Genomic DNA, 9,492 nt, shown 5'->3' with positions numbered 1-9,492 from the left:
AAAACTATATGAAACGTTTAATGGAGCAGATGTTTTGACGCCATTTTTGTCGGTTTGTAGGTAGTCTTGATTTTCGTTATGGAAGAAGGACGACAACGATGAACAAGTGAAAAAGTTTTGAGGGTGTCGGAAAGTAAAGTAAGAAAAATAGTTGAAGATTACATGTCTGCGATATATAACTGGTTAAATAATATGCATAGAAATGGAAAATATGTAAAATTAATTTTATAAAAAAAAAAACTAATTAAATAAGAAATTTCTGACGCAAAATATAAGTGAAAAAAGTTTAACTCCAAAAAATTTACATTTTATTATACTGATATATATATATGCTTCGAAAATCATATATTAATCAATATTACGAGATTTATTCCTTTTATCGATTATAACTTTTTAACTGTTGTTATTAATTTGTATGAGTAAGCCTAAATTCGCTTCAATACTATATGATAAATGAACAATCTTTGTTATTCGATGACGTTGTATTTGGTTTATGCTGATTTATTAAAAAGTCTACAAGAGAAAAGAGGTACAGAAAAAAAAACTTTCTTCTTTATAAAGCTGTATGCCAACTGAAATTATTAAAAACTCATATTAAAACTCAAATAGTCAACACATAAAAGGCCTACGCATAAGATAACAAAAGTTAGGATTAAACGCGTTTTTATTTAAGAGTTTACTGTAATCTAAAAACTATTTTCTACTAAAAAAAATTGCGAAAGTTGTGTGAAACGAATGCCAATAAACTTCTCATATTCAATGTGTATGTTTTTTAATATGACAGATTCAAAAACTTGTACAACAGACATTATATTGAAAAGCCTGTTTTTGCGAATTGCTCTCGCCGTTTCTTTTAACCGAAATATAGCTGGGAGAAAGAATTAGTGAAATAATGAAAATAGAAAACATTAATTCTGAAAAACCGGAGACATTCAACGCTTATACTTTAAATGATAAGAAGCTACACGAAGTAGTAAATTGAAAGTTGGAACTCTGGTCCTTCATGACTTTATCTTGATTTCATAAGAAAAACATCGATGGCGAATGTGACTACAGAAAAAGCAACGTTCATTATAAAAAATCAGGTTTACAAAAGGCACCACAAAATGTCGCAAATTATAAATGAGATCTACGTTGAATGAGGCTTTTAAAATACAAAGTATGCGAATAATTGTACGCAAAATTGTGGCGTAGAAAAGTGTACATTTTAAACGACGCCGATCAATGTATCCGCGATACTACTGTCAAGGTAAGAATAAGCTAACGAATGGAAGCTGATTGCTGTTATGTTACCAAAGATTATTGAGATCTTGAAATTGGCTCGCAAATGTCAATTAGCTGTACTAATTCAACTTTATGTTTGTGTTTGTACAGCCTTCGGAGTATATTGCGTGTGCCCCACGGAGAATATTAGAATTTATTATTGGTTGCTTTAAATAGATATTTTTACTTAGAAATGTTTTTTTATTGTATATAGTTAACCTTAAAAATGTACTAAGTTTTTCTTTATAACGAGAGGAAGGTAGATTGAAAGAGGTCTCCGGACGACAGCCGTATAACATGTACATAGACCAAAATCCACTTACTATAACCGTATCATACCATATTTTCATATTTGTAAGTTTTCATATAATTCCTAAACGAGAAACGCCAGCAGTATACAATATAACGATAACAACATTAAGTAATAAACACTTTACCGCGATAAGTTAAGTAAAGCAGTCAGCAAAAATTAATCTATGGCTTGTTTTTCATTGTCGAAACTGCGCAAAAAAATGTGTTCAAACGAGGAAAAAACCCAAAAATCAAAAGCATGTTTTTGAAAAAAATTATATTAAATTTATAAACTGATTGAAGACCAAAACTTTCTAATTTAACAAATATCTATTTGACTATTCTAAAGACTATAAGGTAATTAGCAATTAAACAATCAAGAAAAGGATTAGAATATTTACTTGAAAACCAAGACTATCTCGTTCAACAAATATTAGTTTAACTATTGTAAACATTACAAACCAAACAGAAGTACTACAAATAATAAAGTATTAAAAGTTTTAACTGAAAATCAAATCCATCTAGCGAATTTAAGTATTATAAAGAATATAAAAAAAGCAAAAATGGAAGAGAAGCCTTTAAGTGAAACCGGAAACTTACTGATTCGACAAATATCAAACGAAAGAAAGATTTTACATTTACTCGATATTTTTTATATGAGGTAAGGTTAACATCCACAATATTGGAAGGTTCTGAAAACTTGACCGTCCCAAATCCCTTAGACCATATTTTTTCCGTATCAGGTTTTACTTGTATTCTCCTTCTCTAATTTCAAGATCCGAAAGCACTTTTGTGGATCGATCATATTAGTCCCATGTAACATAAAACAAATAGAAATAGAACAAACAAAAAAGAATACGAGTCTTTAATTTTAACCAGAATTATCTGGTTCGACAAGTACCCATCAAAAACAAGAAAATTATGTTCGTGACAGAATCTATTACACCCACCACCGTGATCCTAACAAAGAAAAGGGAAAGAACTAAATCTTCATACTGTATGATGTATAGATAGGTGCAATTGCTTCTTTCTATTTTTGGAATAAAAAGAATTTATTGTTGTATAATACTTTATGAGTAAGAAACAAAAAAGCGAAAAATAAAAGGGTTCACAGTTTTTGTTATATAGACGTATGGGCTTTGGAGATGTGTTCTTTCAAGGTTTGCGTCATTTTCTACTTCTTTTGCCAGTTAGCGAGCGATATCTTTGCTTTTGCGAACGGGGTGAATGTTTACCATAGATATTGCACTGTTGCGAAGACGGACCATTCCAGAGTGCATTTAGAATTTTAAACTGGTAAAAAATTTATACATTTATTTGTTTTTGTACATTTATACGTTTTTTAACCTTGCTTCTAAGCGTTATAGAAATTGTGAAAAAAAAATGAAATTATGACACACTATAAAATTAAGTAGGCGCTGCCGATTTTTTCCATTTAAATGCCCTATGAGTAATAAGCAAAAAACCAACTGTTTTTCTTTTGAAAAACAGAGATGTCCTCACCTTATGTAATGCTGCAAGCGTTTCTTTCAACATTTGGCCCATTTTCAATAGCAAACTGCCTGCAAGAACTTCCAATTTTTCTACCAATTTGAAGTTGATGGCTTGATTTTTGCGGCCAGGAAAATGTTTATAATGTACTTAACATAGGCGACATGCTTAAATCAGTTTAGAATTTGATTATATACATACTTTGCCGGCTCTTTGATACTCCCTTTTCAGCTATGCAAACGTTTTCACAAAATAAATATATATACAATATTATATAAAAAAATAAATAAATTAAATTTAATTACACACAGAGATTACAGCAAAATGTAGCAAAAACGACGGCAAAGCAACCAACAAACATTGCATACAAAATGTATAGCATAGTTACAGAGAAAAGAAGTATAAAAAAAAAGAAAATTTAAAAATCTAAACAAATTTGATGCAAATCGAAAGCTATATAATAAGCAACAACAACAACAACAGCAACAACAAATATAAATGACTTTTATGATTCCAAAACTGTATATATATATATGTGTTTTATTACATCTTTTCATTCAAGAGCAATTTCAGATTTCTTTCGGTTTTCTTCTTACTTTTGTATAATTAAAAACGAAACGTTGAAGTATCTTTTTATATTATTTTCTATGGGAGAGAAAAAGAAGAAGAAGCGGATTGAAGAAAACATCATTGAACTTTTTATATTTGACAGAGTATCCGAATCGCAGACAATAGGTTTTATAAATGCGAACGATTTTCAATCATTCATCGGCAATTAGACGTGGATGGAGAATCCTAATGATAATTCATATTTATTTCAACTAGATCAACGTGAAACTTTGCCAGAGCGAAGTGAACAAAAAGTATGACTTGAATAATTACAAACATTTTAATCCTTTAAACCTTTCTGTCATGGATATCTAAATTGAAATTATTATTACCGGGTTAACCAAACCTTATGTAACTCTTAACTTAAACTTAAAAGGCATTTCCCATAGTTATTATCATTATTAGCGCAGGTATTTAATAAACTTTTAGACTCATACTCTTCATTTTTTAATTCAGCAATCAATCAAACATGTAACTCTCTTTTACATTAATTAACATTAATTCTCTTAATTTTTTGTATCGTTATCTTTGATATATTTGTGGTTTACATTTATGTTCTTTATTTTTACTTCGCAAAGCACATATTTTTTTTTGTTTACATTTAGTTATTCTCACTATGTAAACAATTCATTTGGTTGCGCAATACCATCATAGTAATCAGCTGTAATTTGAAGAACATTTTCGGATTAATATTATAAAATTGCATTGTGGTTGAAAGATGGGAAAATTGAAACGATATTAATAGAAATAAAACTAGTGAAAATTCTTCAAAAACTCGGGTAGAAAAATGTTTCGTAGTTAGTTGGTTTGGAATAAACCAAAAAACCGTTTATCGTTGGAACATCTAAAATATTTATATAGTATTTTAGAAAAAAAAAAACAACGGTATCCGAGAATAATAGGGGTTTGCTGGTAGAATCGTTAAGAAGTATAGCGGAAATTTTAGTATGGGGTGATCAACATGACAGTTCGGTTTTCGAGTAAGCAGCGCTTAATATTTCACTCTTTATAATTATGTATTAAATATTGTCCTTTTTCCAGCTTTTTCCTAGAGAAAAATATGTTATCTTTTTTTATGTGATAAGTTTTGGTAAGCGATTATTCATATATCAATAAGACATTTGATCATTCGTGTGTACGAAGCAAATATGTAGACTCAGCCGCTCATAAAGAAACACGGCTATCTATGCGCATAGTCGACCATCACAGCAAAAACACATGTGCCTCAAAAATTACATCAGTAGCCTCTTATGCTTAAATGTCTTTCCAACTGGCGAACGTCTCCACTACAAGTGATAACTGCATCATACATAGTTAGTCTTTCGGAAAATCACTGCAAATGTATGCGTTGGCGAAAACGACGGAGAGAAACCATAATGTTCGTCTCATTGTAATGTCGAGAGTTTTCAAAATATCTTAACAAATTTTTTATGCTTCACAAAATCTGGAAGATTAAATTGATTATCATTTTATTATCCGTAGTAAAGTAACAGAAATTTGTGACCAATTCACTTGTATTGTATTTAATTTTGCCAATTCTCATAAGATTCAGCGATTTACTGGCATATGTGATATCTCTACGTTTATTTAATCTTAAAATTGAAAGTGAAGGAATCAAGGTAGACGTCCGACCGACGTCCTACAACTTAGTCCCGCAACAACTTTAGGTGTTTTACATATTGGTGCACATTTTCCTTAGCGTACGGTTTTATGGCCAAACAAGTGGGTATATTTTCTGGTTGTTCTATCCACAGTTTATGTTTAATATCGCCTTCCTTTAATTTCTCAGCCAGCTTTAACAAGACGGTATCGTTCTTGGCCTCTAAAATGACTTTATGCATGTTATCTAGATCCTCCAAATATTGTATTGTTTGTTCATCATCGGCAAACAAACGCAAAACAGCTGTGGCAGCGTGACAACATTGGGCAATTACCGCACCAAGCGGCCAATTTAAAATCGTTTTCAGATCACTTCGCACTATTATATATTGTACGATAGACATTTCGCCTTATTATTTATTTATCTTAAGAGGGACTGGTTTTTCCCTTTACATCGTTTATTAAAACAAATAAGACAGAGTTGCTTTCAATAAATGCGAATTCAAACACCCCGACCATGAAAAATATCCCAGACCAGAAATTTGCCCGACCATGAAAAATTTCCCCGGCTACTGTAGCTGTGTTGTCAGCGTACACACTCTTGACTCAAGAGTCTTTTCACTTATGTGCTGTTTAACTTAAAAACGATAATGCGTTAATACCCATTTTCGAGATGGAATTTCAATTTTGCAACTTTTTGTAATGCTTTGCGGGAATTCGTAAATTATATGGTTTTGTATATGTACAAGTTAAACAAAAAGAGGGCATAAGAAATAAAGCCTATTCATTTTAAATTTTTAAATAATTTAACTAATTTATTGTTATTTTGTACTAATTTAAATCTTTTTTATGTTGTACGATTTAAGATTTTAGTTCATACTGTGTACCACTGTACAATGAATGAAGAACAAGGAGTAAAGACGATTTATTTCCAATTTTAAAAAAATGAAAGCAGTTTTTTTACTTTGCTATATTGCATCAGTAATTTCATATTGTTGCTTTCATTAACTAACCAAAATTTTAATCTGCTTTTCCATAAACTTTTTTATCGTTGTTTTACGCAAAGTTCTTATTTACATTTATGGCCCTTTTATAGTTTTACTCCTCAAACAATTTGTGCCACATCCGGGTTCTTTCCAAAAATTAAGTTCCACATCCGGGTTCTTTCCATAACTTAAGTTCCACCTCTATTTTTGCAATTTCTTTCATTAAATGAAATTAAAAATAATCCAATAATATGGTAACGTAGATTCCACGTGATGACGCAAGTTAGTGAAATGCAAGCAGGATGTGATACTGCAGCTGATGAAAGTGCTGCCCGCTTGATGGAAGTGTGCCTACGAAAACTGCAATATATTTGGAAAAGGAAGCGAAGTAAGTAAAAAAATTGGCAAAATTACAAGCCAAGTTAGAGAAGAAAGCGGCTCAAGAGGCAACGCAAAAAAAGAAAGGAAAACCGAAGGTAAGGGCAGAAATAATTAAGTGAAAGTAAGTTATGCTCATTTACTTTTTAGAAGAAGACGAAAGATGCGAAGCCAGTAGCAGTTTATACTTCGAACACTGCGCCAGGTGAAATGAAAAATATCTTTTGTCCCTTACCTGAAGCTTACAGAAGCAGGGCTTCTTTAAACCTGAATGCGGCGTAGGTTTAGTTATTCTTCAGTTAACCCACGTCCTAATTTCCATCGATGCTATTTTTTATAGCTTTCCAGCATGTTGGATGAAAATTCGGAGGGTAAATTATATAATTGGCTGAGAAAATATTTGTAAAATTTTTATAACTGCTTTGAATATTTATTATAAGAAAGGTTTGAAGTAACAAATAAATCATATTGAATTCTTCTTCTTTTTTTTCTTTTTATAACATATGATACATATATTTTTATGTGAAGGGTGAATCGGCTTTTCATAGCTTATCCGCCTGAAAACTTCAAAGAGGGGTAAGCGCATCATATTTTCATCTATGTAGAGTGCTGAATGCAACGGAACCTATAAAATATAAAAACGCGAATGCGTTCATTTTGAATTCAACAATAGAGCGTTTCTAACGGAGTTAACAGAAATTCCGAGATGAACGCTGAGCTTTCATCCTTAAAGTTTTTAAATTGGCAACACTACTGTTACTGCCAAATGTCATCCACGATTTTTTGCAAAGTGAATTATCCTAGAGGTATAACTCTTTTGCTTTGCTGTTTTGTGATAGCAAGTGCTATTGATTTCTTATCGATATTGTCCTAACAATGTCAATGATTAGATAGTATGGTTGTATAATATACAATACTTTCCTTTTACGCTATAATACGGTAAGTAATATTTGCCAAGAAAGGGAAATGTCTTTATAGAGTACAAGACAAAACGTTTACCTTCGTTTGATTACTTTTTATTGTCACCTATTAGAGCAATGCAGTGGCAAATATCGTAAACGTAAGGATTGCTTGGAGAGACCACGTAAAGTTCTTGCAAGGTATGCGAATTCTTTAGTCGTTCACGATGAACATATTGTGCAAGATGAAGCCGTAAATTATGATGAGAAAAGAGATCGTTGGAGTAGTTATGATCCCGCCAATCATCGCGAAATTATAGAAGAATATGAGAAGGTGGAAGAAGCTGAACGGCAATTAAAAGCCGAAAAATTAAAGAATGGTTAGTAGAAACCTCCGAAACTTTTATTCCTGTATACATTGTCAGAAACTGTTTATTAAATTAGATCCTGATGCGGAAATATCTGATGATGATGGGAACGAGGATAAATATGTTGACGAAGTGGACATGCCAAGAACTAAAGTGGATTCAAAACAACGTATTACAGTGCGCAACTGACGTATACGTGAAGATACCGCCAAGTACCTCCGTAACTTGGATCCTAATTCGGCCTATTATGATCCCAAAACCAGATCCATGCGGGACAATCCAAATCCACAAGTACCAGCAGAAGAGTAAGTATCCAAGTATTAAAGTATTATTATGATTATAAATGCAGTATGGCCTTTAAACACGCATATAACGCAATTCCAGGTCAGAGTTTGACAGTGAAAATTTTGTTCGCTTTACCGGAGACACCACAAAACACGCTGGTGCTCAATTGTTCGCATGGGAGGCTCATGGTAAGGGGGTCGATGTTGATTTATTGGCTGAGCCTACTAAGCTGGAGCTGTTACAAAAGGAATACGAGAAAAAGAAGGAACAATTCAAACCAAGTGTAAGAATCGAAGGTCGATTTAGTTTATTCATTCACAACGTAGCGGCTTTTGGAGATTGTTTTGGAAAATCTCCTACTAACCTTATGAGATCCAAAAAATATAATAACGAACACATTAGCCATTGGAATGTTCTCTCAAAAACAGTGCCTCTACTAGTGCTATATGACTTTATTCTTTTTATCTTAAAAATTTGTATCGTTGTACAGCTTTGTTTTACCGTGCAATTATTTTTTTTTCAGACGAAGGAACATATTGTGGAAAAGTATGGCGGTGAAGAACATTTGCTTGAAATATAATATATAATCTTGTATATATAAATGTATAAAAAATATGCATTCATCTCCCCTTGTACGTCTCCTGAATAGTTTTATAAAATTTTTATAGGCGTGGCATTCGATTTTACCCTATTTTGAAAAATTTGATATTAATTCTTTCGATATATTCATACAAGTGCTTGAAATATAATATATAATCTTGTATTGCTGTTATTGTTGCCAGCTGGATGTTTTTCTGATGATCCGAAGACGTAAAACAACACTTCTGTTTGCAGGTATTCAGAACAATTGCATGACCTTCCACTGGAAAAGTCCTCGTCCTGGGGACGTAAATTCCGTGAAGGCGTTGCTTGTTGTCTCGAGGAGGATTTGCTAATAGCTGCCTTTGAGGTCTCGTCTACTGATGTATCGGGTTGGGGCAGTGGGTGTGCCCGGGTATCGACTAACTGTTTAGATGACGGAAGTCCATGCACATATTTCAGCTTTCGTTTTTCTTATGCGCGTGGTAATCGCTGAATTGAAAGGGCTCTTAGCGTGTTCGATTTGACTATTTGCGATCGGCTTGTTGATCACTGCTTGCAAAGCCGGGTTTCAGATGGCATGCTGCACGTTGAACGGTCGGTCATCCTTCATGATAACCTTGTGCTCGGCGATGGTCATGAGTCCCCGCAAACTTGGGCAGTTCCCGCTGCAAGAAATGTTCCATGCATTGCCGTTCCTCCTCGGCGTTGAGTTGAGGCCCATCAGTCGTATTTTGGTTGAAT

General features: G+C 32.8%; 2 protein-coding genes across 2 annotated transcripts; one reads left to right on the top strand and one right to left on the bottom strand.

Annotated features, from left to right (window-relative positions):
* Positions 1–5,277: 5,277 nt before the first annotated feature.
* LOC119639079 (putative peptidyl-tRNA hydrolase PTRHD1) lies at positions 5,278–7,083 on the bottom strand. Its single transcript, XM_038036270.1, has 2 exons — positions 6,853–7,083; positions 5,278–6,599 (listed from the first exon to the last, which is right to left on the bottom strand). The coding sequence occupies exon 2, from the start codon at positions 5,655–5,657 to the stop codon at positions 5,301–5,303; it is 357 nt and encodes a 118-aa protein (XP_037892198.1). The 5' UTR covers positions 5,658–6,599; positions 6,853–7,083; the 3' UTR covers positions 5,278–5,300.
* Positions 7,084–7,512: 429 nt separating this feature from the next.
* On the top strand, positions 7,513–8,731 carry LOC119639008 (pre-mRNA-splicing factor Slu7-like; the record flags this gene model as incomplete). The annotated part of the gene is given in 5 exon segments (XM_038036185.1): positions 7,513–7,518; positions 7,596–7,896; positions 7,961–8,189; positions 8,269–8,452; positions 8,693–8,731. Coding segments are annotated over 5 exon segments (759 nt in total), but the record flags the coding sequence as incomplete, so codon positions are not given.
* Between the last annotated feature and the right edge of the window lie 761 nt (positions 8,732–9,492).

Source organism: Glossina fuscipes, unplaced genomic scaffold (assembly GCF_014805625.2).
Source record: "Glossina fuscipes isolate IAEA_lab_2018 unplaced genomic scaffold, Yale_Gfus_2 111, whole genome shotgun sequence".
Lineage (NCBI taxonomy): Eukaryota > Metazoa > Arthropoda > Insecta > Diptera > Glossinidae > Glossina > Glossina fuscipes.
Note: the sequence above shows the minus strand (reverse complement) of the source record. Positions and strands in the feature narration are given on the sequence as shown.

Bases quoted from the DNA above. Each gene is read 5' to 3' on its own strand.
- LOC119639079 (XM_038036270.1), bottom strand. From the start codon at position 5,657: ATGTCTATCGTACAATATATAATAGTGCGAAGTGATCTGAAAACGATT.